The following is a 27,932-nucleotide window of genomic DNA, read 5'->3' on the forward strand; positions in this document are numbered from 1 at the left end:
ATTTGTCCTCTGACAACTTGATCTAGTCAGTTTCACAATCAGGGCTCTTGAAGTCAGGGGCATAAATCTAGGGAGGGGAGGGTCACAAAGGATGTGTGTGTGTGTGTGTGTGTGTGTGTGTGCACGCGCGCGTTGCATGGGCAAAACTGGATTACTGTCAGAATCTCCCACAGAGCTGCAGGATTTTGCGCCATTGCTGCTCTCAAGAGCAAAGATCGATCCCAAATAAACATGCAATGTGAATCTTGGCGACTATCTCAAAAATACAACCCGGATCTCAGGAACTATGCCGAACTAAGCAGACTCACCTTTTCCCCTTAAAAAATATATATATTTTAAAAAATAGGATTCTTCCACGGTTAATTTCAAGGGAAGGAACTTCTTTGATCAAGCTACAAGGTCCCGCCGTGGTTTTATTTCATCCGCAGATTAACCCTCAAGTATTCAAATTAAGCGGTATGTTTATTTCTAACCCAGCCCTAACTCCGAGGCGATCATTTGTTTTATTCATGAGAGGGAATCGCACCAATTCGCTTACGATTAAGGGGAACCGCGGCCCAGGAAAATGCGAGGACGTCGATGTCGAGACGCCCTTAAAGAAACTCGCCCTGCTTTAGTTCGGAAACTCCAACTCAACCTCTGGATTCCGGATCCTTTGATTTCACTTCTGCAGCATCGGTGGTCTTGGTCGTCACTATTGATAGGTGGGGAATTAGATGTAATTGCATACGATCGGAAAGCTTCTGCGGCATCCGGGTCGCTTTCTATTCACCCTTATTTGGAATAATGCCCGAGTGGGAGGCTGGAAGACTGGAAACGTCCAAGCTGAAGGGTCCATGAAGTCACCAAAGGTCCAGCTCAATTTTTCCTACTTTGTGATGTCAGGCAGAGCTATTTTAAAAGCCGGGGCTTGCGGGAGGACGTCAATAAATAAATGGCTCGGGCTGAGTTTTCATCTCTTTATATTATCTGCCCCGTCGATATTGCTTCAGCGCATCAGACAGAAAGGTCCCGTCGCCTGTTTGGTGGTCCTCCAGAAGCACAAGAGAGCCTTCAAGCTGTCCTGAAGTTTCTGTCATTCCCCCCAAAATGGATGGAAATCCCTCAACAACAGTAGCGTAATTCCCCACTGACTTCCAGGAGGACGCCTTTGCGTAAATTCGCAGGACGCTTTTTTGCACATCGAGAAGCAACATTTGCTTGGGAGTGTATACATTTCCTAAGTACGGTACCGAATTAGCCCAGGGTTGGCGGGGCGAGGTTGTACAATATCCGGAACCATCAAACTCACCAGTGCAAAGCTACAAAAAAACTAACCAAGATTAACACTAAACAAGTTTAACGTTTTATGTGAATGCAACTTCCTTCCCTTGACCTGGTTATGGGTGTCGCGTGAACACAGTTCATGTGGTTTTAGTTGTCAAAGCCTTGCTAACTCCAGTGTTTCTCAACCTCAGCAACTTTAAGATGTGTGGATTTCAACTCCCAGAATTCTGGGAGTTGAAATCCACACATCTTTAAATTGCTAAGGTCAGAAACACCGCTTCTGTTGTTTCCATTTTGTCTATTTTCTGCCTGCAAAGGGGCATCGCTTCTAACCATCATTCTCCTATTTAGACACGGGCTGGATTTTTGCTTTTAAAGAAATGATTTCCCCCCTGCTCAACGGTTTCTTGGAAGAAGCAAAGCTCAAGGAAAAGCAGTCTGCTCGAGACATAAAAGCTTGGCCCCTTCCTGAGTCAATTTTACAACTAGATCTTAGGGAGAACACGGATTAGTCAATTTCACCATCCCCGTCCAGTCAATTTCACCAGGCACTGAGAAGAATCTGAGACTCCTTGCAATTGGATAAGCTTTTGGTCTGGCCCAGGAGGCCTGATGGAGGGAGCAAGAGGCAACCATCTGGCTGACGTTCTCTGAACCCGCCGTTTGTCCGAACCCTTCAAACATGGTGCCAGTACTCAAGTTCCCAACCAACATGGAAGGCAGCAAAAACTCCACTTCTGAAGATACAGCCTGCACTCACATTTGCCTTTTTTGCAGCTACGTCACACTGCTGGCTCAATTTCAAATGAATGGCAACTCCCAAGTAATGCTACTAAGGTAGGGATCACCACCAGTGTCAGTGGTGCTTAGCAGGCCCTAACTTTCTCCTAGGTACCCCCTTTTTTGGAATTTGAAGACAGCGAAAATACTGTATTCTCCAGAGTCACCCAGTCCCATCAAGATTTGGAAGGAGAGTTTCGCATATCCTATGGGCCAAGAACAAACTTCTTAAGAATCAGGTGCCTGATTCCCTCAAAAACATTCCATTATTCAATGATGTTATTATTTTACTCTTATTACTGTGATAGGTGAAATCCGAAAAACACAGGGAGCCATAATTTAACCGATCCCACATTCGGCCTAAATGATAATTTACATTATTTTCAGCCCAAACAAAGTTGTGTGCCACAGAATTAAAGTTTTTAAAAAGTGGAAAAGGAAAACCTTTGAGGCCTGGGGTCAGCTTTGTCTCTCTAGAAACATTTGGGGCAGGGGGTTAAGGCAAGGAGAGGACCGTAATCCAAGCGGTAGGCAAACAGATTTGATTGGTCTTAAGTGGCTCTTTCAAAATATTGTTCGTGTTGGGAATTCAGTTTGCCGACTTGGTCTCAGGCCAACCAACCTTGCCAGCCTGTTTTTGTCGCAGTAGAGATCAAAGGAGTAGAGATGTCCAGGTTTGCCACCTGGAAATCCAGAGAAGGGCCACCTACTTGCAAGTCAGGAGAACTGAGAGAGGGGAAGGTTCATCTTTCCCCAAATCCTTGAGAAAAGCTCAACAAACACATCAGTCGGACGCTGAACAAAACTCGAGCGACTCAGGGCAAAATTCATCAGGTTTAATTCAAACCGCCAAGGAAGCTAGAGAAGAGGGCCGGGGGGAATGCTTACAGCCCTGGGGTGGGGGGGGTCCAGAGGGACCGTTTTGGGCCACGGACACGTGCAAGCAGAGCGACGGACGGGACAGACAGACTGAAGGAAGTCACTGGAGGATCCAAGTGAACGTCCACCAAACGGAGCTATGCTATTGCACTGTAAAGTCTAGAAAGACATGGTTAAACATCTCTGACCGTTTGGCAAAAGGGACGAGGAGGTGGCCCTCAATATTATTTGGTATAAATAAAGGCTAAAGGACACCAAGAAAGACCCCAATCCTATTTAAATTAAGGCGCAGCCCTCCAGGCACTGATTATCACTTTTTTGTTTAGCATTTGCAGGGACAGGTAGAAGTGGACATTCCGCATTTTGGGGGGAGGGGGAAGGGAGGTCTCCTCCCCAGGGCTGAGTAGACATGAGCAAAGTCTCCCCACCCCCCCCACCCCCCCCTTGTCACCAAGCTTGCATGTCGAAGCTGCCCCTTGCTTTGATCACAGCTTCAAAAGGCGTTTTCGTGCAGCCGCATTCAAAGCGCAACTGCAGGAGGCCTGAATTCTTGCTCCCGAGTAGGTGATGTAAAAGTGGCTGGAATTCACTGTTTGCCGGGAGCTGCCGTTTGAAGGGACCCCCAGCCACCCCTCCGCTCCAAATTAAGGCTGGAAGTAAAAGAAAAAAAAGGGGGGTCCTTTAAAATGGAATAAATGGCAGAGCAAACTGGGGTTCGCCTTTCATGCGGTACAAAATAGTCTCTGGGAATTCCCCTCCCAGTTTTGGTCAAACGGGCTTGGCAGGTTTTTGCAAGGAGCCAAAACCTACCAAACCAGTTGAGTTAGAAACGGATGCAAGCGTTTTATTATGAACGGGGACCCCTCTTTCACTATCCCCCCTGTGGAAAGAAAAAAAAAATCTCTAAATCAGGAGTAAGCCTTAATCTAGCCTCTTCTGGAAAGTCTTCTTCCTAAAAGTGGCAAAGTGGCGGAATCCTTCCTGGAGCTTTTTTGGGTTTTTTTTTTTTTTTGCATTTCGCCAAAACGTTTTCAAGGCGTAATCTTAAGGCCCTGGGGTTCCTTGGCCAGTCGTAACATGGAAGATATTAAAACTGGAGGCGGGGTAGAGTGTTTCATCCCTCCCTTCCGGAGATGGAGAGCTCTGTTGTCTGTGTGAAAAAGAAAACTCTCAGCCCGATCCTCGGCGCGGGGGGGGGGGCGGCGGGGGAGTCACTCCTGATTTTCTCAAGCCAGAAAGAGGCTGGACGGAGAGGGAATCCTTTCCACACATGGCTTTCAGATCAAGCCGGTCGACCAGACCGTTGCCATCTGCCACTTCTGACAAAACTCCCAGAAAGGACCAGAATCCAGGCCTCCTTGGGGCTCCGCCAAGGAACCGGACTCCCCTCCTCGCTAAAATATCCAGGCTGAGAAGCTGGGGAAGGGGGTCAGAAATGCCCCAGGCTTCCAAAAAACGAGAGGCTGGTTATTGCATGGAGGATCTTGCCATTGTTGGGTTTAAGCTGGGGTGGGTGGGGGATAAAAACCCCTCTCCAGCTGGATGGGAAAGGGTCCAGAGAGAGCTAACGCATCACACCGACGAGCTGATTATGCAGCTTCCAGGGAGACGGGGAGATGGATGACACCCCTGTTCGGTTTGCATCAATATTTAATCCGGTGCACCCCTTTTCCTGAGCGACCATGCTGAGTGAACGGTGGCAGAGAACACAGTGTTATACTCACAACTCTGCACCTTCAGGAGACCCCTGGTTTAGGCTAAAGCAGTGTTTCTCAACCTCTGCCACTTTAAGATCCATGGACTTCAACTCCCAGAATTCCCCAGCCAGCATGGCTGGCTGGGGAATTCTGGGAGTTGAAGTCCATGGATCTTAAAGCAGCCGTGGTTGAAAAACACCGGATTAGAGAAAAGACAATATCTACATTTATTGGTGACTGGCTTGGGAATTCTGGGAGTTGAAGTCCACGCATCTTAAAGTGGCCAAGGTGGAGAAACACTGGGCTAAAGAGAAGTGGGTTTTTATCTCAAGGGGCACATCTCTGCCCCAAATATAAGCCCCTTCTAAATGCACCCTGCTTTCCTGAGCACCGAGCTTTGGCATCTGGGATCCTTACAACAAGAAGGATTTATGCCCCCTTCTCCAGTAAAGCTGCAACTAGAAAGGTTTCAGAGGGGACGACGGCTTGCCCAAAATCCAGGAGGAGAAAAGGATCCGGGGCAGGGGGCGAGCAGCATCTACAGATCCAATCTGGATCTGGGGATAACAAACGCAAGCCAGCTTCCGGGACGTTACTGGAGCATCCAAGAAGCAGGACGGCAGAGGGAGGAAGAGAGAAAATGCATAAAGGAAGATTAACCGAGGCCCGTGAACTCTCGCACGCAAAGATGCTAGTTAGCGTTCCAGTGCAAAGTAAGAGTCGGCCGAGTTGATGGCTGCCAAGGAGGCACCCAGCAAAACTCTGAAAACGTACATAGGTTGTGAAAAGAGGAGGAGGGAGCCAGTTTGGGGCAGTACCCGAAAATCCGAACAGAAGACAGGGGAAGACGGATCCTTGGAGCAACGAGGGGCAGGAAATGGTTCGTGCAGCCCAGGATTATGGAGCTGGGCTTGGCATGGCTGGAAGGGCAGAAGAGTCTCGAGCAATTTAGGGTTTTCGCAGGGCCCAGAAGGAACGGAAGGGAGATTCCCGGGCATCTCTCCTCCACCCAGCACGCCCCCCGCTCTCTGCGCATAGGAGGGTAGAAATCTCCAGATCCGGAAAGCCTCTCCAATTTGGCAGCCTGCAAGCCCAACCCTGAATCCAGGTTTCTGCAGACCGGCTGGCGGGAGCCAAGCCTTCTCCCCAGTGGCTCAGGCGGCAAGGAGACCCTCCTTAGGGGGCCCGCGGCGGGTCGGGTGGACCCCCACCCTGACCCTGTGAGGGTGCTGCCAACTGCGCTTCGCCAGGCCACCATCCCCAAAGAGGGGAGGTTTGCCATGGAACAGATCTGAGGTTTTGCGCTGGCCGGGGGAAAGGGCAACTGAGCTGCTTCACTGACCGGCAGGTTTGACGTTCCTGCAGTTTGGAGACACGCTGCCTTTCGCTTTTCTGTATTTCGGGATGGTGGCGCGAGGCTTGAGACGCCTGACCCTTCCCCTCTACTGTGCCCCAAAACTCGAGGGGAAAACTTTGCAGCTCAGCCACTCTGGTTTCCAAATGAAACGAGGTGTCGTCATGGCCAAGAAGCCATCTTCTCACACCCGAGGGGGGGTGTCTCCAGACTCATCAACCACAACTCCCATCCCTGGCTATGCTGGCAGGGCAGGGATGATGGGAGCTGTGGTCCTACACCCTGGAAGGGCCCAGCATGGGGCTGCTGCTGCAGCAATATTGACGCATCCAGATTCAAAGCAAACGCTCACGATGGAGGGAGCAGTTTCCGTGCCTGAAGATCAGGAGCAAGCAAGAAGACCAGCGTGGCACTAAAACTTTACCCAGGTCTCCATCTTTGGCAGCCTCAGAGACTCCTGCTGAGCTCCCTCGAACATGGCTGGAGGCGATCCTTCCTCTTCGCTTCAGGCAACAGACAACCTACCGGGTACCCCGATCCCACAACCAGAAGGAAGAAAGTGGCTGCGCTTTTGGAAAACAAGGTCCTCACACTGTCCTGCATCCCTCTCTTTAACCCCCCCATGTCCCAGTCTTCCAAGGGGGCTGAGGCAAGGGGGTGGCGGGGGGAAGCCCCTGGAAGAATGCAAGCACGTCGAGCTTGTCCCTAAAGTTAAAGCGTGTGTATTTCCCCAGCAAAATATACAGCAGAACTCAAAGAAGCAAACTGCCCGCCGCCCCCCCCCACCCTAAGAGCACCAACTATTCTGGGGCAAACGACGAACGGGGGCAGAGGAGTGGGCAGCCGCGGCCCGGAGCCAAGTCCAGCTCTTGCCTTTTCCTGCGCCGAGGCAAGCGTCTTCTCCCACAGCTTTGCCCCGCGAGGCTGCCGCCGAAAGGAAGGAGCAGCAGGGCCAGCGGGGCGGGGTGAGTAAGAAGGGGAGCCCCCTACCTCTCTCCAGGGCTCTCCCCCCCGTCCCCTGCCCCCGGTTCCCTCTGCCAAAAGACCTCCTTAAGGTGCAACGGGCTGGATGGGGAGCAAGCTGCCGAATTTGAAGTGCTGAATCACGGGGAACTTCTCCAGGCACTAGGAAAGAAAAAAGGGGGGAAAAAGAAAAACGAAAGAAAAAAGGAAGAAAAAAGGAAGAGAGAAGAATGATATCAGCAACCACCATGGGCTGGATTCACGAGCACAGAGTAATCTGAATGGCCGAGCTGTCCCAAAATCTAGGCCACCAAATACAAGCCAGTTCACAAACTCAGCCCTGGCTTTATGCTAAACTCAAGTTGGGCAAATGCAACCCAGCCCAGCCTTTCTGGTGTCGGACCTTCTCGAATTCCCAAGGATACCGGGAATGCTCCTTTTTTGAGGCCGCTGGAAGGGCCTGGCGGCATCTTTTCCGACTACCCCGTTTCGTTAAAGGTCCAAGGTGGTCGACAAATACCAGGTCTTCAAATGGGGGGAGAGGAACGTTGAGCTTAAATGTTATGCGGGTGGGGTGGTATTAACTATCCCAGAATGACACAAAGCAGACACAGAGCAATAAAACAGCGATGAAAACAGCTCTGGGGAATTCTCCAGATAGTCAATCGATGTCCAGAAAAATTGAAGGGTGTCACTTGAAGAGTTCATGAAAGCTTCTCCCATTTGATGTCAGAAAAGAGACAAACTAGATTTTCGGCTACCAGAGACTAACAGGGTCTCCTAGAACAGTATTTCTCATTCTTGGGAACTTTAAGATGGGTGGGCTTCAACTCCCAGAATTCCCCAGCCAGCATGCTGGCTGGGGAATTCTGGGAGTTGAAGTCCACCTATCTTAAAGTTGCTAAGGTTGAGAAACACTCTTCTAGAAGGCCTAAACAATGAGAAACAGCACTCTGCAGAGTGGATTAACAGCAATTTCTAGATTTCTTCGTGCATCCCCCTTAAATCCAGCCCTTTAACTGAGCTGCACCTTTTGGCAGAGAAGGCTGACAGGCAGTAGTGGCTCCCTCGGACAGGAATGACAGTGCCTGGTGAGACACTGTGGGGGCGGTCATTTTCCCAACCCCAAGGCTGACCGGGGACCAGTGAGAAAGAGGATAGCCCCATCTCTGCTGGGTTAGAATGGGAGACCTTGTAACTGTAGGAGGAGGAAGAGATGCTCAGTTCAACTTCCAGCTACAACCGTGCTGGCTCGCTGAATCCAATTTTTTCCCCGCAAATGGGCACGGTTTCAAATCAGGGATGTGCACGCCTCGTGCCTCTTAGGGAAGACAAATTTGGAGGCATTGCAGCCTGCCCGTCGCCCCCCCATTGCTATTTGGTTTTCGGCCTGACGGGAGAACGCTTGTCGATTTTGGAATGCCTTTTTAGCTTCCCAGGCTGGATAAAAAAATTCCAGTCTTGGCTCTTCCTGCTTATCCTGGGAACGCCTCGCGAGGAACATAGCGAAGATCGTGACTCCCCACCACTGCTCTCTAAGCAACTGGGGGAAAGGCCATGCTTCTAAAAGCGAGTCAGGGTGCTGGGTTGGCACTGGCACTACATGCTTTTTCCCAGTGAGAGCACAGCACGCTCACGCAGCCCCACACTGGGACAGAGGTCTGTCCCACATGGTCTACCCCTCCTCTGCCATTCCTCACCTCGGCTTTGTACATCCGGATGAGGCCCTGGTTGACTTTGGACCACGAAGGGACGGCGCTGATGTTCCACAGCTGATTGGAGTGCTCAGGGAAGGGGCCCGTCTTCATCTGGAAGGCAAAAGAAACAGGGTTAACCCTGAGCATCGGCACCACCGCAAGGTTTGAGCCATTTCGTGGATGTGCCCAAAGCGGTAACAGCAGCTCTAAAAAAAAAAACCCACACGGTCCCTTGCTTTGTGGGAAGTTCCCCTCAAATTTCCTTATGCACATCTGGAGGCTAGAACGTTTAAAGCCGGATGGTATTTCTCCAGTTTGCGATGGCCGCACGCTCGTTGGCACAACGCTGTTTTGTGTTCTCCTCAAACAGTCGAGGAGAAACGACTAGGAGAAAAAGCTTGAAATTCGGAACACAATTACTTTGTAGTCCTGTCACACATTTGCCAAAACTTGACTCAACCCTGGCTTGCTCCATGAACCCAATTGGGGGGATCCGCACAACGCAGTGAACCGTAACACGAGCTGAGTTCATCATTGACGAGAATTCGTAAGTCTTGCAAATCCAGCTTCTAGCCGTCAACGGGTTTTAAGATGCATTTGGCTGGGACCGCTGTGCGCGTGTCGTTCGGCACTACTCAAATGGACTGAAAGCCAGGAATGCCATGCGCCTGCCTTCATTCAAACCGGGATCCTGAACTGCCCCAGAACTGAAGATGCCACCTCTAGTGGATGGACTTTGTTCATTTCTTTGTTAAGATTGAAATCCTAGGACAGTGTTTCTCAACCTTGGCGACTTTAAGCATGGCTGGCTGGGGGATTCTGGGAGTTGAAGTCCACCCATCTTAAAGTCGCCAAGGTTGAGAAACACTGTCCTAAGAGCAAAAGGGAGCGTATGTAGCATTTCTTCCTTCAATTTTTCTGCCCCATCATAAAAGGTAAGGGTTGGGAGGCATCTAGTCCAAACTCTCCCTGGGCCAGAAAGCCACCGGTCCAGCACCCCAGAGAGATGGCCATCCAGGGAAGGCAAACCATCACCTCTGGAGGCCATCTCTGCATTGCTGGCCAGCTCTTCCCCCAGGATATTTTTCCTGATGTCTAAGATTCACCTCCTTGTTATTTAAATCTGCTGGTTCTCCTCGTCTCCTTGAACAATTCTGCTGCGGCAGCCTTCTTCAAGCTCTCAATTTCCCCGGGCCTAACTGAAACCGCAACCACCCTCTGAGCCAGGACTCGGGGGAAGAGAGAGGGTGTGACTCTCCCCAAATCACCCCGAAATCACTCTACGAGCTGGCACAGGCGGCACCCGATTCTGGGTCTCCCCACTCGCAGTCCAACTCCCTAGCCACAACCCCACGCTGGCTCTTTGGGAGTGGGGCCAAAATCGAATTTGTTTCCTGGCTTTCAATCGGCACCAAGCCCAACCCTGACTAAAAGTCCGAAAGACTGATTCTATGGCTGGCTGGGGATCATAGGGTCTGCAGTCTGAAACCCGAGTGGAGGGCGCGTGGCGAAGGAAAGACCTGAACGATCCAGGAAAGTGCAGGCGCCCCCCCTCCCCAAGGAGCCGGCGCCCACTTTTTCGACTCGAGCCTGTCTCTTCCCTTGAAATCTTTTGCAGAAAGAGCTTCAGCAGGATAAACTTCAGGCCCCAGCAAATGCGTAGGGATTGCAAGGCGAAAAAAAGCAGCCGGGTGACTTTTTCCGGGACATGATTCTGGGCACACCCTTAAGAATAAAGCTCGCTCTGTTGGGGGGTGGGGGGGTGGGAGGGAGGGAATGCAACTCAACTTGCTGAGGGAAGTTTCCATGACATCATCCACCACAAAGATGCAGCGCCAGCTGAAAAGCAACCCTGGGAAGCCAACAGCTCTTGCAGGATGCAGATTTTAAAATCACTCACTTCCTCCTCCTCCTCCTCCTCCTCCTCTCTCCAGGCTTAAAGCACACAGAGCATTCAGATTGCAACCCCCAGCATTAAAAAAAAAACCAAGAGGGGGCATGGGGGAATTAAAAATGGTGGCAGAAGGGGGAGAATGCATGTTAAAGGCCCTGGAAATCACAGCAAGGGTATTTTGGAGAAGAGACTGGCAATGCAAGGGCGGGGGGAGAAAATATGTGACAAGCCCCCCTCTCCACCCGTTGGCGGCGAGGCCTGCCTCTCCTTCTGCCCCCACAGCTGCAAAAACCCCGCTTCCCGTCCGCGTTCTCCAGAGCGAGGAAAGGGCAACCCGTTGCCGGCTTTCGTTCCTCAACGCCGACCCGCCCGCACGCCCGGGTCTGAGGGCTGGAGCAGAAGTCCAAGCTTCAGAAGATCTGGCTCCCGGGCGGCTGCTGTTGGGTGATCAGCTGATGCCAGCCTGAAGGGGTAATCGGCTTTTGGAACATCTGTGGCTGCTGGGGAATAACCTTTGCGGGATTCGGGGACGTTGCCTGCTTTCCCAAGGAAAAGAATCACCCCCTCCCCAAAAACAAAGAAAAAGCCAAAACTACGGGGGGGGGGAGGAAGGAACAAAAAGTGTGTCCTTTTAAACAAGGAATCTGCCACGCCTGCTTTTCAAGCTCCTAGTCCTCAAGGACTCAAGCATGGGTGCAAAAAGTGCAATTGTGAGCTACACACTGACCTTTATTATGGTTTGTGTGTGTGTTGGGCAGGACCAAAAAGAAGCGGGCAAGGTATTTTGGCAAGGGGAGGGCGTTTTAAGGGTAAAATGGATGTTTTTCGCCTGAAAATCCCAAGCCCCACTTTGAGTCCTGAACTGCCCTGGATGCAAACCTCGTGATTTGCCCCAAATCTGGCAGAGGGGGTTGCTCCCCGGCCGCGCATCGCTCTCCGACTAATTCCCCAACACCCTCTTTGCAAGGAGCCTCAACTGATCATTTCCTTGACCTCTTACAGACCCATTTTTAAGCCCCGAAAGGAAAGGACGTCGAAACCAAACACAAGGGGGTCAGCCGAAGCGCCTCGCAGAGGAATGGCTCGGACTACCGACTACTCTTTCTACGCGCTGCTGGTTAGTCACGTAACGCATTAAAATCGGTCCTAATTCTCCAACCTTGAAGGAAAGCGCCAGGCTGAAGGAGCTTTTGTAAAAGAAAGGAAGAAAAGGCGGCTTAGTACTCATGTACCCGTTACCAACGATCGTGTCCCTCCAGAAGCGGGGCGTCCCAGTTCCATCACCCCGACCGGGACAACCCCACAGCCATGCCGGCTGGGGGCAATGGGCCTGGCAGTAGCCGAGAAAGGAACCAGGGTGGGAAGGAGAGATTGCACCAGGCTTTCATTTGCAAAAGGCATTTGCTCGCCTTCCCTCCAGATGGGCAAGGTGGACTCTCCCCGGCCTTCGTATGAGGATGGGGACTGGAGCCGGGCGCGACGAGGCCCCAATTCAGAGACGAGGCCCCAATTCAGAGACCGTTAGAGGCAGCGCGTGCTGCAGAACCCTGTTAGTCATGCCCGGCCAGATGCTCCAAGGGGAATTAAGCGTGACTCACGGAGGCTGCGTCAGTTCCAGCAAAGTTGGTGCGCTGCGTTTGAGTTCTTCCCGAACTCCAGCCCATTTCAGACTCATCGAGAGCGAACCCGCGTGTTCGATTCCGTTTGAGCCTTCTGATCAATTCAGCCGAGAGATAAACCCGCACAGGGGGGCTACGAAGTGATACAAAAGACCATCTCTTCTTTCGTTCAGGGCAGACGGGCTTGAAGCCGTCCCCGCGCCACATGAAAACCGGTGCTTAAATGCTGGGGCTGAATCAGCCGCTGCTCCAGCCCATTACAACTCATATGGACTAGCGACTTGGATTTCATCGAGGGTGCATAATGGAGGCGGCGGTTTGGGGGTCAGGACTAAAGAAGCTGTTCTAACAGTTTCCCCATCTCTGTTGGAACTTCACTTTCCTAATGTCTCAGGAGCCTCAAACCTTCTCTAGAAGGATGGAAACCCATCTTGATGGACCCCAGATATTCGGACGCCAACTCCCAGAATCCCTACCCATGAGGGTTAGGGAACGGGGTTCTGGGAATTGCAGTCCACATACAATGTGGATGGCAGCAGGTTAAAGAAAGCTGACCTGGGTTAAGTAAAATTTTAAAAACTTAACTCCCGATGTCTTAGATCGAGGCACGTCCCTGCAGCTTCCTTAGCACAAAATGGAAATGGTTTTCCACTGCCTTTCTCCAGCATGTTTTTTTTTTTTAAACTTCCTAGTCTAGCCTACAGCACTGGGGTTTCTAAGTGGTCTCCTGTCCAAACACAAATCAGGACCAACTCTCTTAGTTTTTTCGATGACCCCAAATCAGCCAGCTACGGCCACCTAACTGGGCTGCCCTAAGCTACACTTTCAATCAAGGAACTGCTTTCCCGCTTTTTGCTCCCATACAAGCTCAACAAATACGCCTGATGGGACCCACTGCTCTGTCAACTAAGGGCCCTCCTATCAGCAGAGGGGCCCGCGGATTCCAATTCCCAACCACGAGAGCTTCCTAATGTGATATTTGGAATCTTTAGGTTGTAGAAGAGAAGATGCACTGGGGACATGACAGCTGTCTTCAAATATCTGAAGGGCTGTCACACTGTAGAGCAGCGTTTGTCCACCTTGGCCACTTCAAGATGGGTGGACTTCAACTCCCAGAATTCCCCAGCCATTCTGGGAGTTGAAGTCCACCCATCTTAAAGTTGCAAAAGTTGAGAAACACTGCTGTAGAGGGTTTGGACTAATTCTCACTTGCTCCAAGAATAAGAAACGTCAAGGATGTAGATAGAGAACAGACGTTAGGAAGAACTTCCTGACAGTAAGATCAGGGGGGTATCACTGGTTTCTTCCCCTCTCCTGGAGGTTTTCATATGGAGGCTGGATAGTCCTCTAGTGGGGATGGTATAGCGCAGGGTTTTTCAAAGCACGGCCTTTCAAATAAATAAATATTTTTAAATGTCACCGTTTTCATTTCTAATACAGTCAATACTGATAGATACACCCCACCTAAACCCAAACCCTTTGGGGTCCTCGATCATTTTTAAGAATGTCGAGGGGTCCCGAGACCAAACTGTTAGAGAACTGCTGGCGTTGTGAATCCTGTAGGGGTGGGGGGGGTTGGACTTGATGATCTCTGGGTTCCCTTCCAACTCCACGATCCTATCTGCCCATTAAAAAAAAAAAAATAGCCATGCTCTTTGTCTCTGCCTCCAGGTGGGCTCTGGCGCCGATAGGTTTTCCAAGGGATGTGCATCAAAGCCTTTCCGACGCCCGCGCAGGGATGGGAGAGATTTACTGACGTGGACACCAACCATGAAATCTGTACCCAGTCATCAGCCCTCATGTTTTTCACGCCTCCCCAAATTCTGTTTGCAGCAAGGGCCTCTGGCAGGCAGTGCAAAAGAGGGGTAGAGCTGGGCGTCCAGCAGAGGACGTTTTTGTTCACGGGGTGCAGAAATGAGACAGAAAACGGGGCAGAAAAACTTTCCCCAAAGTTCAGGAGTTGCAGAAGCCGATCTGGGTGCCCCATCTGTGGCCCTCACTCTCCTCCTGGTGGCAGATGGGGAGAGCCTCTCGCCTGCCCCTCTGCGGCCAGGCCCCACAACACCGCCGCTTTGGGCAGATCGTAGTCTGCGTTCCAGCGGGATGACCTTTCATGCAGCCTTGGTTATGAAACCAGACTTTGGCACCCTCCAGTCGGGAACCCAAGCCCCACTCCGCCCGGGCAGGCATCGCGGTGCCAAACGGACATCTGCTGGAGTTCGGAGAGACACCTCTCCTGGGGCACGGGGAGGAAGCGGGGAGATTTGGAAAAAGGAGAAAGAAAAAAGGGATGGGGAAAAAACGGGAGGAGAGGTAGAAAGGAACTGCAGCTCACGCTGGCCACAAAGAGAAGAGAAAGCGAGCAAGCGAGCTGGAGAGGATTGGAGAGAGCCGAGTCCCGCAGTGACCCCAGGGAAACGGAATGAGTCAGGACAACCATATTGAGCAGGAAATTACTCACAGACGCTGCGTTCCTGCCTCTGTTCCCAAGAGAATCGGCCTTTTGTAAATGGTTCCTCTGTCAGTTAAAAAAAAAAAAAAAAAACGGGGGAGAGAGGAGGGGGGGAGGCAGCTGAGCACAGCACCTTCCTGTCCGCGGCTTCCCTTCCAGCTGAAATTGGAGCTCGCCCTTCCCAAAACTTCAAATTTAGAAGCCAGATTGAAAGTGGGGAAAGGGCAGGGAGCCGGGGCAGGGGAAAGAGAAGGGGAGTGGTGATGGTGGGGGAATTAAAAAAAAAAAAGCTTCGCGTTGCATATTTGGGACTTGAAAAAACAAAGGGAATGCCGACCCCTTCCTGGTTTTCTTCCACTGTGGAATTCGTGAGTGGGAACTCGATCGACTTCTGCCCCCCCCCGATTTGCTCACATTCACTGACACCCCCCCGGGGGATCGAGCCCTGCTTTTGAAATGAGGCCTGGGTTCCCCCACCAGAGACAGGGAGATGCTCTTGCTGAACAAAGGAACAAAGCCGTGCATGGGGCGGAGGGCTGCTTGGGAACCGAAGGGCTAGCGCGGGGAGGGGGCTGTGCGTGGGCTGTCAGGCCCCAACAGCAGGAACAGCGTTATCCGTCTTTGGGGGATCTCCAATCGGCAAAGCCGCTCCTGGGCTACGGAAGGACTGAAACGTGATCAATGTAGGCCCAACCAACACAATGATTAGGAAAAAAACGTCTCAGTTCAAACGCTTGTGACACTCTGCCTTGGTGGAAGCTAGGAGGAGAGTTAGGTCTTTCTGTGTCCAGCAGAGGACATCTATTATCCATTCAACTGAGTTTTCTTACTGGGTAAATCTGCGGGCAGCTTACTTATTTGGAGGAGAAAGAAAACATACATTCCCACTCTGCCATTTTGTTGGCACTGTAATTCTATTGCTCTGCCACTAGAGGCCAGTGGTGTGCTGGCACACTCCGGCATGCAATGCCCAGCCAGGCAATTGTCATTGGCATCTCATCAACTAAAGCACTGTTTCTCAAGCTTGGCTACTTGGAGAAGGAGAAGGAGAAGGAGAAGAAGAGACAATGATCATGATGACTGAGAAGGAGGAGTAGGGATGATGATGACGATGATGGAGGAGAAGGAGAAGGAGAAGGAGAAGGAGAAGGAGAAGGAGAAGGAGAAGGAGAAGGAGAAGGAGAAGGAGAAGGAGAAGGAGAAGGAGAAGGAGAAGGAGAAGGAGAAGGAGAGGCACCGGCAGCAACAGCAGCAGCAGCATCTCAGAAATGGGTTTTTAGTTTGGGGCTGTCTTTTTTTATTAGGTTTTAATTGTCCTCTTCCTAGTTTATTATTTTCTATTTATGAGCTTCCTGGTGTGAGTCATCTGGAGGGCCTGGCTTGAATGGAAAGGTGGGATATAAATCAAATAAACAAATAGGTCAAAGCTTGACTATTTCAGGGTTCCTTTCTTGTTATGGACCTAAGAATCGCCCCCCTCCATTTGTCAAGCAGCAGGAGACGCTGCTCCTAAGCAGTGGAACACACACGCCCGAGATCTGCACATGAGCTCTATTCACACTGCTTTTCAAACATCCATTCGTTCATCCATTCATTTTATGGGGCTACAGGCCGCTCCAGTCAGAACCGCCTTCGCAGCTCAGATTAAAACAGAAAAACCCAGATCCCTGTATCTCCATTAAACTGCATGCACCACCATAACGTTGCACAGACCACCATTAACCCAGCCAGATGTCAAGCATCTTCTGTTGGCAGAAGGACTGATCCCCCCACTCTGTTCCCAGGCCCTTCTGGAACAGACTGCCTAAACATCAAAAAGGAAGAAGCCCATTTGGACAGCTGAGGGAATGCTTTTCTAAAGGGGGGGCAGCAATAGAAATAGCACACTTCCGCAGCCCCTGCAGATGGTAATCCCTGGGCCCCGCTTGATCTCATTGGGTGGGCAGATGTTAGCGGGGGAAAGCAGTCCTGCGAGACACCCAGGCCTTGACTCATAAAGGGCTTTAAAGGTGACAACCAACACCCTGAATTGCATCTGGAACCAGTCCAGCTCTCAAAACTCTGAAAAGCATCTGTAAATATTTGAGCCGTTGCATTCTGGATACTCTTCAAGGGCAGCCCCAGGGAGAGCACACTGCAGTAGTCCAATCAAGCAGGGAGTAAGGCCTGAGTGACCACAATATGAGCTCGAGGAAGAAACACCTTCTCAACTAGGCCGCCGAAACTATTTTTAAGAAAACCTCTACATTTGGGCTGCCTTTCCCATTACATTTGAACTGCCCGGTTCCGAGTTCATAATTTTATACTGTGCATTTGTGTGTTTCTAAGTTATCGGGTCATTCTGCTTGGCGAAAAGGGCATATATGAATCACCCTTTTTTTTTTCATAAAAAACAACAACAGTCTAATCTCAAGAAACTTTAAATCAGAGTCAAAATAATCCCACAGCCACTTGTGGCTAACAGATGGCTTTCCTGGCAGACAATGCCAAAACCAATTTAGAAATAAAACTGGGACTCTTACAGCAAATGAGTTTTTTAGTCAACCCTTTTTCATAAACTCAGGAATTCACTGGTCACTAGGTGGAGCTGCAAGAACTCAACTTGACTCTAGTCAACAAACTTTGCTTTCAAGTCAGGGCTTAAAGAAAACCCGTGAGGATTTTCGGTTTGAGGTGGCTGCAAAAACACGGGTCTGCTTCCACAACACCAAACTATCCAGGCTAGCAAACTCTTTTAACTCAGTTATCTGTCTCCAATTGTAATGATACATGGGAACGACCTTGGGAGACAGGAGGAAGAGCCAGACTAGACAACTGTCATGCAAAAGATATCTCAGCCCACAGAAGGAGAGAGGATGTGGGAAGCGTCTCAGAAGGGACCCTCCCTAGTTTTCTGGAAAGTAAAAATGAGAGATGGGAGGAATACTTTCAGATTTGCAAGATTCTGTTAATGTAACCTTACAACGAAGACGGAGCTAGTATTCACCGTTGTTTCTTGTCTGGACTGCCTGGGAGGGCTAACACCAGCAGCAAGAAACACTGGCCATCCAAGAGGGCAGAATTTTGAACTTTCAATCTCCACTACTGTGCAACAACAATCCATTAAAAAAAAATCCATCTAGTCTAGATGGAGGTTACACTTAGGGCTACAAGTCTTCTAATGGGCATACTTCATGAGTTAACTCCATCATACCTTGTTCCTGCCCCAAATGGGCAGAAAAACAAAGAAATGATTGAGTCCTTGACCAGGTAAGTAAACCCCACTTAGCAACCTACCCATTCATTGCCCAGATTAAAGATCTGGCATTCCACAAAGATGATAAATAGAACATCTATAAGGAGATAATAAAACTTTCCATTATTTGTGATTTTTCTTTTTTCTTTTGGTTATTTGCTTTGAGGTTAATTACAGCTGGTTGCAAACATGATTAAACGGAATGGAATATTCAAAAGGATAACTGAAATTCAGAAAGCACTTAAGGACAGGCGGAATGGGGTACAGGAAAAGGGAAGATGGGGAAAGGGTTATAGGTAGATGGTACTCTTCCACAAAGGTATCTGCATTGCAAAAGGAGTAGAAGCAAGGAAAAATTCCAGTCTCACCTCTGTGATGAAGCGGATACATTCGAGGAACATGTAGTCCTTATGGTGCTCGTTCACCACCTTCTCATCAACAAAATGCCGAGGCTCCAGGTTTGGGTGATCTAAAAAGAGGATCTTTTCAGAGTGGTTAAACCCCAAGGCCTATTTACTGCCCAGCACAGCATGGGGTTCAGCTGCCAGACCTCTCTCCAAGACGTGGCAATGAACCTCGGCTCTCTAAAGCTTACCCCAAAAGCAAAAACTTTAAATTCTAAACACGGTCTGATAAGTTGCTTTACTGCAGAGACAGAATGTCTTTTATGCAGAAGACCTGACTATTGCAGAACGCAGAAATCAAATCCCATTGATATGGTAGCCCCAGGGTTTAAATTCTTAAGCCTTTTGTCCCGCCCTTTCGAGTCCACAGACTTTGGGGCATTCCTTTCCCAACTGTTTCCCAACTTTTCAGGTTTACGTAATGGTTTATGCCCCTTGTTCACTCAACCAGGCTGGGATTCCCTATTAACCTGAACTCTTCACTCTACTGTTCAACAGGGGAACTAAGCAAGGCTCAATCATAATTCAACAGGTAAAGTCAACTCTTAATCACAGAAAGACTGGGAAGGGCAAATGGTGCAGGTTGGTTTGGGGATCTCGGAACCCACATCACCTCTGGCCACAATTAGACAAATTCAGATGAGATTCGCCATGGGAGACTGACTGGGAAAAGCTACGGCCCCAAATCTTCCTTGTATATTTCTCAGAAAAGTTTGGCTAAACGTTGTGCAAAGCGGACTATATAACAAGAGCCGCAGTTGACTAAAATTTGAGCACTAGAGCATGCTGGCTGGGGTTGTTTCCTCTGATTAACAATGGTTTTGCAGAGTGTGGTCCCTTCTCCGGGAGACACCAGGAACCAGATATTATAACTCTCAACTTCAGGCCTTGCAATTTTCCTACACTCTTAGCCCATGGAAGGCAACTTGTATGACATTTGTATATCAGCTCCAGGAAAGCGGTTACAACTCAGATAACCAGCAGGTGGTGACCCCCACCTGCCCCACAGAGACCCAATGGCGACTCCACGATTTTGGTTAATCAGGTGAGCTAGTTAACAGGCTTCAGTCACAAAGTGGGATCCAAATCCACTGGCCATAAATTAGGACTGATCAGAGTTTTGGATTCAACCGGTGTTTCGAAGCCTGCAACTCTCTGCAGTAAATACATCTTTTCCAGCAGCTGCGATCCCAGGAAGAGACATAGCCGCTTTAAGGAGACGCAGATGGCTGCTCTGGGCACGTCAGCGCTCCGCAGTACTTCTTTGCCCTTTGAATCCAAATAATTCTTCTGCTAGAAATAAGCAGAGACGTGAATAAATGTGATGTGCTACTGCAAAGGACTTTCGCCAGCTGGTAGCTCTTTTAACACAAGCAGCCCTGCCTTTGTGCCATCCTGTACGATTGGGGCAGGCTGGGGGGATGGGAATTGTAGCCCAACACAGCCTAGGGAGGCCTTAGGCTCTCAAGCACATGAACCAGTATTATCTATGGCAGTTCCCTGCACGGAACATCCTCAGGGGGGACTTGTGCTTTTTCTCCACCACTCAACCTTGCAAGCCGGCCTGAAAGATTCTTCTTTTTAAAGCTTCATTTTTAGCCATCTGGAAGCAGACCATAGGTTCCAGGGAAGAACTGGCCCAAGTTAGCTTCTTCCATTTCCTGTAAGTTAGCACGTTGCACAGATGAAGTACATTACAACACTATGTTACGGCAGTGCTAGGCATGTCCCTGACAAGCTCAAAGCTTAATAAGGATAGGATATGTTCCTTGACATATATAGTGTGACCCTAATACCTCACTAGAGAGCCAGTTTGGTGTAGTGGCGAAGGCACCAGGCTAGAGCCTTGGGGACCAGGAGTTCTAGTCCCACCTTAGGTACAAAGCCAACTGGGAGACCTTGGGCCAGTCACTCTCTCTCAGCCCCAGGAGGAGGCAATGGCAAACCACTTCTGAAATCTTGCCAAGAAAACTGCAGGGCCTAGTCCAGGCAGTCGCCAGGAGTCAATAGCGACTCGAAGGCACCAAAAATAAAATAAAATAAAATAAACCTCACTACCACGGCCTTTCCCCTTGCTTATAGGTCGGCTTACAGGTGGACTCGTAATTGATTTCTGCCCCAGAACTGCTTACATACAATGGTCTTGAATCCCACTCCTGTAATGTCCGTGCCCGTGGAAGGACAGAATGCCAAATGGCCTTGATCACCCCTTGAAAAGAAATAAAGATAATTCCTCCTATGGCGACATACAGCACCTTTGTAGCAAGATATATTTGTGTTCTTGTATATTTGTAGCAGATATAAAGCCTTTAGCAAAACAATGGTTGGAGGGCTTTTGAAGACGGGATTGAAGGGTAAATGAGGACAAGCCCCTAAGTGAAGGATGCCAGTCGTTTCGGCTTGTCTAGCTGAGCTTGGAGAATGGGGCTTTTCATTTAGAGATCTCCTAAATAAGGTTTGGTCTCTGGGAGCTCCAGGAAAAAGTTCTGCCTAAGGGTCTCTGGACAGCCGCGGCTCAACCGTTCTGGGCTCTTTGGCTAGGGAAAAAAGAGAGAGAGAGAGGAAGAGAGTCTGCCTGGTTACCAATCAGTTGGGAGCTGCCCCAGATGAAGGGGAGAAACTGAAAGTCATCCAAGCCCCAGACCCCTTGGCTGCCAGCTGGCTCCATTCGATAGGTTTTTTGGAGTTTTCGCATGACTTCCAAGTACCTGAAACCAAATCAAATTGGACATGCCATGAGTGGACAGCAGATAACCATTTTATTGTTCCAGTACTTGACTTACAACCACAATTGGGACTGGAACTTCTGTCACTAAGCGATGCAGTCATTAAGTGAGTCGCACCTGATTTTATGACTTTTGCCATGGATATTAAGCAAATCTGGCTTCCCCCATTGACTTTGCTTGTTGGAAGCCCCCTGGGAAGGTTGTAAATGGCAATCACATGACCCCAGGATGCTGCAACTCTTGTAAATACATGCTGGTTGCCAAGTGCCCAAATTTTGATCCTGTGACCACAGGGACGCTGCAATGGTCTAAGTGTGAGGACCGGTCATGCATCATTTTTTTCAGCACTACTGTAACTTCAAACAGTCGCTAAATGAATGGTCGTAAGTCGAGGACTACCTGCATGTTTGACCGGGAAGAATGATGGAGTGATTGGAAGAGGGAGGATCTGGTGAGGACTTTGGATCTTAGTCAAAGTCACCACATGGGCCAAGCCCAGAAAATCACTCTTCAGAAGTGGCCTGGTCCCCTCATCGCTTCCTCAGGAAGCAGATCTCCTGACTTTCCCCTTTGACAAGGGTCCAAGGGGGAGTGAGGGGAAATAAAATAGCATCTGCTCCCAGGGAAATTGCTCTAAAGCAGTGTTTCTCAACCTTGACAACTTTAAGATGTGTGGTTGAAGTCTACACATCTCAAAGCTGCCAAGGTTGAGAAACACTGCTCTAAAGACTCAGATGGGGGATATCTGGCCAAACCAGGCCTTGGACAGTTCAGGTCCAATCTCTGCACAATCGCTTGGTGCATGATGTGTACTGTACAGGAAGCAGAGATGACAGTGCAATGCACTTGTAGACACAGGTGCAACATCTAAACCTTTTATTCCTTAGAAATGGGATGGGGAAACCCTCATTTGGGATGTTATCCAGATTGGATGCATCCAATCAACAAAAACCTATACAACCAACTGGCAATGGGTTATTCAGTTGGGCGGCCAGCTTATGCAGGGAGTATATTCGAGCGACTTTGGAAGAACTGCAGAATCGGACACCTAAGGGCAGCCAGCGACTTTCCAAGCCTTGGGGAGACCCTCCAAACAGGGTCTGTAAAGAGGAAACTATTAGAAACATGGAGCACAAGGACACCCGTTGCCTTCAATGAACTGAACCGCCATTTCGTTTAAAAGGAAGCCCATTTTGTCTTTAGCGCTAGCCACCTCTTCGTCCTGCTGGAACACAGGCCCTGCCTCTCTGGGGCAGAGAGCCCATGCTACACAGTACAGAAAAGCAGGCTGTCCTTGTTCTCACATCACAGATGTGGCAACCAAGGTTGGGGGAGAAAGGCTCATTCCAAACTTCCTGTGGATTCAGGCACACGCAAATGCTGCACCAAAGCCTTCTACAACTGCCCTCCTTTTGCAAAGCCTGGCTCTCCCTTGGCCCCTCCACTTCACCTGTTGAATACTTTGAAGACAATGGCCAACTGGTCATCCACCCGAAGGACACCAATTTTGCAGAGGCAGCAAAGGAAGGCAGCAAATGCCGCTTCGTGGCCTGCGGGGAGAAAGGAGAAGCTTGTGATAGAGAATGTCTGGGCTTAAGGTATGGCCCTCCAGAGGCTGCAAAACTACATCTCCCAGCAGCCCTCACTCTTGGGCACACTAGCCCAGGCTGCTGACAACTCAGCAATGCCAGGAGAGCCACAGGTTCGGCTAGAACTCTTTCAAAACTCATAGCTCTTTATGCAGAACTTCTTACAAAGAAGGTCCTTTGCACATTTCAGCTTTTCCCCAGAGATTCTCTCCTCTGTCTGCATGAAGCTGACCACCTTTGACCAAGGGGATTCATACAAGTGTGGGATTCGAAGTGGGAAGGTGAAAGCAAAGCTTTGGGGAGTCACAAGGAAGGAAGCTGCAAGATTATACTGTACAGGTAGTCCTCAACTTACAACCACAATAGGGATTGGAAAATTCGCCGTTAAGCAGTGTGGTCGTTAAGTGAGGCATCACGTGACCACAGCTGATTTTTCGACATTAAGCAAATCATGCGGTTCCCCGTTTATTTTTCTTGTCAGAAGCTGGCTGGGAAGGTCCCAAACAGCTATCACATAACCTTGGATGCTACAACTGTTGTAAATACATGCCAGTTGCCAAGCGCCCAAATTTTGATCCTGCGACCATGGGGATGCTGCAATGGTTCTAAGTACAGGGATGTTCGTAAATCACTTTCTCAGCACTGTCATCACTTTGAATGGTCGCTAAATGAATGGTCGTAAGTCGAGGATTACCTGTACCTTCCTCGCTCCCATCACAGGTAGGATAGGTCTAACATCAACTGGATTGCTCCCACTGGCTACTGGGTGTGCTGTTCCCATCAAGAAAGCCCCCATTGTTTGGCCTGAGCCCGCCCTGCTATTTTTTTTTCAAATTAAACAATATTCACCCTCCTCCTCCCCGTAGTGACGCAGAAAGGAGGTAGGACATGCATTCAAGACTCATTCCAGAGATACAAGGGGCTTCTGCATGTGTGCAAATGCACGGGGATAATTTAGGTCTGGGAGCCTCAGAACCCAACTGTAACATTTCCAGAAAACTCAAAAAGAGGCTTCACACAACCCAGGTAAACCTCAATTTAGCTCTCCCCACCATGATGTCCCTCCAGGCACACAAGATTCGTGGGTCAGGCTGGCTGGCGACAATGGAGGCTGTAGTCTAGCATGCTTGTACATTCAGGAAACCACTCTGGGCAAGAGCTACGGAAAAGGTCAGAGCAGAGGAAAAAGTGGGGTGGGTGCGTGTGTGTGAATACACCGTGGGTCCTGTTCCCTCCCAGCTTAATTTGGGTTCAGTTCTGAAGTACAAGGAACAAAACAGGAACTGGGGCTGAAGGTAGCTGGGATGACAGTGCCCCCCGGTGGCCAACTGTGGATTTACAGCGGGTTCTCCGGCCGCCTTGCACTCTTGAATTTTCCATGCTTTTTTTTGGCGAACATTCTTCTAGCTTTAGAGCTGGTGCTACCATAAAACGTCCTGGTTCAGGTTTGGGCCAGAAGCAGGCAAACCGCCATGCGGTGCCGGTTGCAATCAGGGGCTTGCCTTCCAACCCGTAAGGCAGAAACTTCCCCTCCTCTTAAATCATCATGATCATCATCTAGATTTGTTACAGCGGCCCCACTCCAACTATTATCTGGCAGATTAGCATTGCTTCAGCACTTTTTCGGACTTTTCAAATGTAATTCTGCTTCCTCGAGCTCCTGGCAGCAGATCGCTAGGAAACACAGAAGCCAGTCTGGGGTGGCGGTGAAGATGCTGAACAAGAAACCGGGACTGTGAGTTCTAGTCCTCCTTTCGGCATGGAAGCCAGCCGGGCGACCTTGGGCCAGTCCCCCTCTCTCAACCCAACCCACCTCGCAGGGGTGGGAGAAAACAGGAGAAAGGAGCATTATGTACGCTGCCTTGAGTTGTACAAAATAAAGGTGGGATATACATCTAATCAATAAACAAAAGAAGAATAAAGTCTTCACAGAGGCCAACTGGATTTGAGAAGAGAGCTCCAACGCTCAGCTACCTTGGAATATCCCATCCTGGGGGACTGTTCATTGTATATTGGCTACCTAGAGAACTCTACCTTGGACTAAATAGACCCTTGTGCTTAAAACTGGGGAGGGGGCATTCTGGGACTGCACGTGGCCTTCAAGCTCCCTCTGCACACCTCTTTGGAACATGGCCATCGGAAGCCGGTGGTGCAGTTCCCTGGAGTGGATATTTCACTTGGGCTGGGTTGTACTTTGGGGTGGGGATGGGGGGAAATGGTCCTCTTTGTTTTTGGGGGGCACTCAGCCTCTCCACAGCACCTAGGATCCGTAACAACTGTGATGGCTGGATTTGTGGAACACGCTCTGCTGGAATCCCAACCCCATGAGTTGGTATGATGCAGTGTTTTTCAAACTTGGGAACTTGAAGATGGGTGGACTTCAACTCCCAGAATTCCCCAGCCAGCCATGCTGGCTGGGGAATTCTGGGAGTTGAAGTCCACCCATCTTCAAGTTCCCAAGTTTGAAAATCACTGGCATAATGTTTGAACGTAGCCGTCTTTTCTCTCTTTTGGAGAGCAAATGCATAGATCTTGATTGAAAAGGAGAAAGAGAGGCTTGTGTAGCAACAGGAACGCATTCCTGATTTACAGCTGGAGGACTGGAGGCTGAGTGTTCGCAAGGAGGCGGATTAGACGTGCAGTCTGCGCTATTTCAGACTGTCGGTAGGACACAGAAGACCGAACGCTCCTGCGATCTTGGCAACTGGACTATCAGGGAGAACCGAGAAGGACAGCCTGGCAGGCTAGCTCTCAGCACGCAGGGAGTCAGCCCACCTTGGAAGCTTGCCTCCGCCATCAGAAGCAACCTGGCCCAGACCCAGCGGGAACCAGGCCGGTGGTCAGCAGCGCAAGAGAGCTACAGCGGCCACTTGGGCCACCCCCGAACCAATCAGGCCTTTGCTGCGGCTAAGAAGTGAATCACTACTGGTGCCAAAGAAGCCATCTGCCGTGCTGGTGGGCCGTCCTCCGTGTAGGGCCAGACACCCGCTCCCACCGTCCCCGGGGGGCTTTTCCAATAGATACCTGTCCCATAGTCGATGCGGGTAGAGTTGCCAACAGACTCTTTCAAGTACACAGCCACCTCGGGCACAGCTTCAGCTTGCTGCTTGAGGACCACGGCTGCCACCAAGGTCTCTGCCCCCTAAGATTTAGCCACAGTCAAACAGTTAGAGCGGGTGGGGATTCCTCCAGGCCCATCATCACAGCCCGCCGTCCAGGCCGAAGAATAAATCTACGAGCCAATCGTAACCCCTGCTGGGGAACTCCTTTTAATATTATTCACAGAACCACCCCCAAGCAAACTACTCTATAGGTAGTCCTCACTTAGCAACTACAATAGGGAACAGAATATTCGTTGTTAAGCAGAGCGGTTGTTAAGCAAGCTGCGCCTGATTTTATGACCTTTTTGCAATGGTCATTAAGCAAATCACCACGGCCATTAAGCAAATCACATGGTCATGAAGCGAAGCGCATGGTTCCCCATTGGTTTTGCTTGCTGGAAGCCAACTGGGAAGGTCACAAATGGTGATCACGTGACCCCAGGATGCTGCAACCATCATAAGTGCGAGCTGATAGCCAAGTGCCCGGATCACAATCACATGACCGCAGGGGTGCTGTGATGGTTGTAAGTGTGAGGACCAGTTGTAAATCCCTTTGTTCAGCACCGCTGTAACTTTGAATGGTCGCTAAACAAATGATTGTTAAATGAGGACTACCTGTACAGAGTTGTAGACTTCAGCCTCCAGCATTCCCCTGATGGCATTTGGCCATGGCTGAGAATTCTGGGAAATGGAGGCCACACACCTGGAGGATGCCGTCAAAACAGTTTACTATGCTAAGGGCATGGTTTTAAACAGCTCTTGCAAATTATCTCTCCTGGCTCAGCTTCTCCCAGCCCAGCACTCTCTGAGTATGCCGGACCACAGCTCCTAACAGCTGCCCTCGGCATGGCCCAACTTTGCCAGGGATCCTGGGAGTTCCTCTGATTTGCTGAGCCTTAAAACCTTTGGGAAACACCTTAAAAGACTTCTATGGCCATTTCAAAGAGGTGTTGCTCTTCCCTTTCTATTGTTTTCTTCTTCCTTTCTCATAAGGGAAAGTAAGCTGGCCACAAGACAGAAAATCCAGGGGGAAGGAAGGGGGGGGAGGGGAGGGATAACAAATAAACAATAAATAAATAACAATAAATCAGATTTAAGAAATGCCCTTGTTTGCACTCTATCCACTGAGCAGGGGGTTAGACTAAGTGGCCTCTAACATCCCTTTCAGCACTGTGAGTCTTTTCAGTCTAAACTGAGAGGCAAAGGAAGGTTTGCCTCTGACCCCTAGAGAAAAGCCCTCCCCCCAGCAGGAAGGCTCTATTTCCCCCACTCCCTCTGCCTACCTGGTCCACCTTTGCATACCACGTCCGGAAAGCTTTGTTCCCAAAGCGAGACGGCTGGTCCACCGGGGGGGTCTCATCGATCCACTGATCCAGCGTGTTGAGGAGTGTGACCAGATTTTCAATGGGCTGCCAAGAGAAGGGACAGCTGTTCTGTCATCCGGGGGTAGGCAAACCTTGAACAGACTTAACGCGGCCCACCCCCCAGAGGTGAGTTCCATTAAAGCCGAAATCCGGATCCACAAACCTCAGGACTGAGTTCCCCAAATGTGGGAAGCTGAAAGAAAGAACCCAGACTCTACCAGGCTTGGCCTCTGCAGAGAAAGGAAGGGGCTGACGCTCACCAGAGGCTGAATCACAACTACCCAACCATGTCAAGCAGCTTGTGTGAACCCGCCCAGACGTTGCCCTCAAGCCCACCCACCCAGCGGAGGGAGCAGACCTATCCCTGCTCCCAACAGGGGCTCAAGGCAGCTCCTGGGCCTCATTCCCCTGCTGACGTGTTGGGTTACATATCCCATCATCCCCTCCCGCCTGCTCGTTAACGATAATCCGTCTGCATCAGACCAGGATCTTTCAGCTTAATTCCAAGGGTGGTCAGCCGCAATCTCCTGGCCGCACATTGGTCTTGCGGTCTAGAGATCGATGGCTCCAGTGCAAAACATCTGGAGGGCACGGGCTTGGAGAAGATTAATTAGTGTCCCCAAGCAAGCATGTTTTACAGACCAGGGAGTTCCCGAGGAGGTAGCAAACTAGCAGATTGGCAAGGAGCCCACAGAAACAGGCATCTTGAGAAGCCTGGGGGACAAAGCTGTGTGTCCAGCCTGACCATGGGGAGAGATGCTGGCAGCAAGGTCTGGATGACCAGGTTCCCTTAACCCTGACGGATGCTGCTATGGCTCCTCTAAGAAACATATGGAGAATACTAATCCATAATCCACAACAATCAATAAGCAGGACTGCTTTCTGTACAGCCAATGTGCACTTTTTCCCCAA

The 27,932-nt window shown here is 50.0% G+C and overlaps 1 protein-coding gene across 2 annotated transcripts in view; it reads right to left on the minus strand.

The window, feature by feature from the left end:
* Positions 1-6,682: 6,682 nt before the first annotated feature.
* The window catches only part of PTPA (protein phosphatase 2 phosphatase activator), a 33,578-nt gene continuing 12,328 nt past the window's right edge, over positions 6,683-27,932 (minus strand). For both annotated transcript variants that reach the window (XM_088147123.1, XM_088147126.1), the window contains exons 4-10: positions 26,940-27,065; positions 25,580-25,697; positions 22,417-22,516; positions 20,824-20,948; positions 18,205-18,305; positions 8,640-8,747; positions 6,683-7,101 (exon numbers count right to left, since the gene is read on the minus strand). In XM_088147123.1, coding sequence (XP_088003249.1) covers positions 7,027-7,101; positions 8,640-8,747; positions 18,205-18,305; positions 20,824-20,948; positions 22,417-22,516; positions 25,580-25,697; positions 26,940-27,065 — 753 coding nt within the window. In that variant the 3' untranslated portion in view covers positions 6,683-7,026. The remainder of the gene's footprint in view (positions 7,102-8,639; positions 8,748-18,204; positions 18,306-20,823; positions 20,949-22,416; positions 22,517-25,579; positions 25,698-26,939; positions 27,066-27,932) is intronic.

Source organism: Python bivittatus, unplaced genomic scaffold (assembly GCF_059951505.1).
Source record: "Python bivittatus isolate LINGU-HERP-01145 unplaced genomic scaffold, Pbiv_v1 ctg000160_np1212, whole genome shotgun sequence".
Classification (NCBI taxonomy): Eukaryota; Metazoa; Chordata; class Lepidosauria; order Squamata; family Pythonidae; genus Python; species Python bivittatus.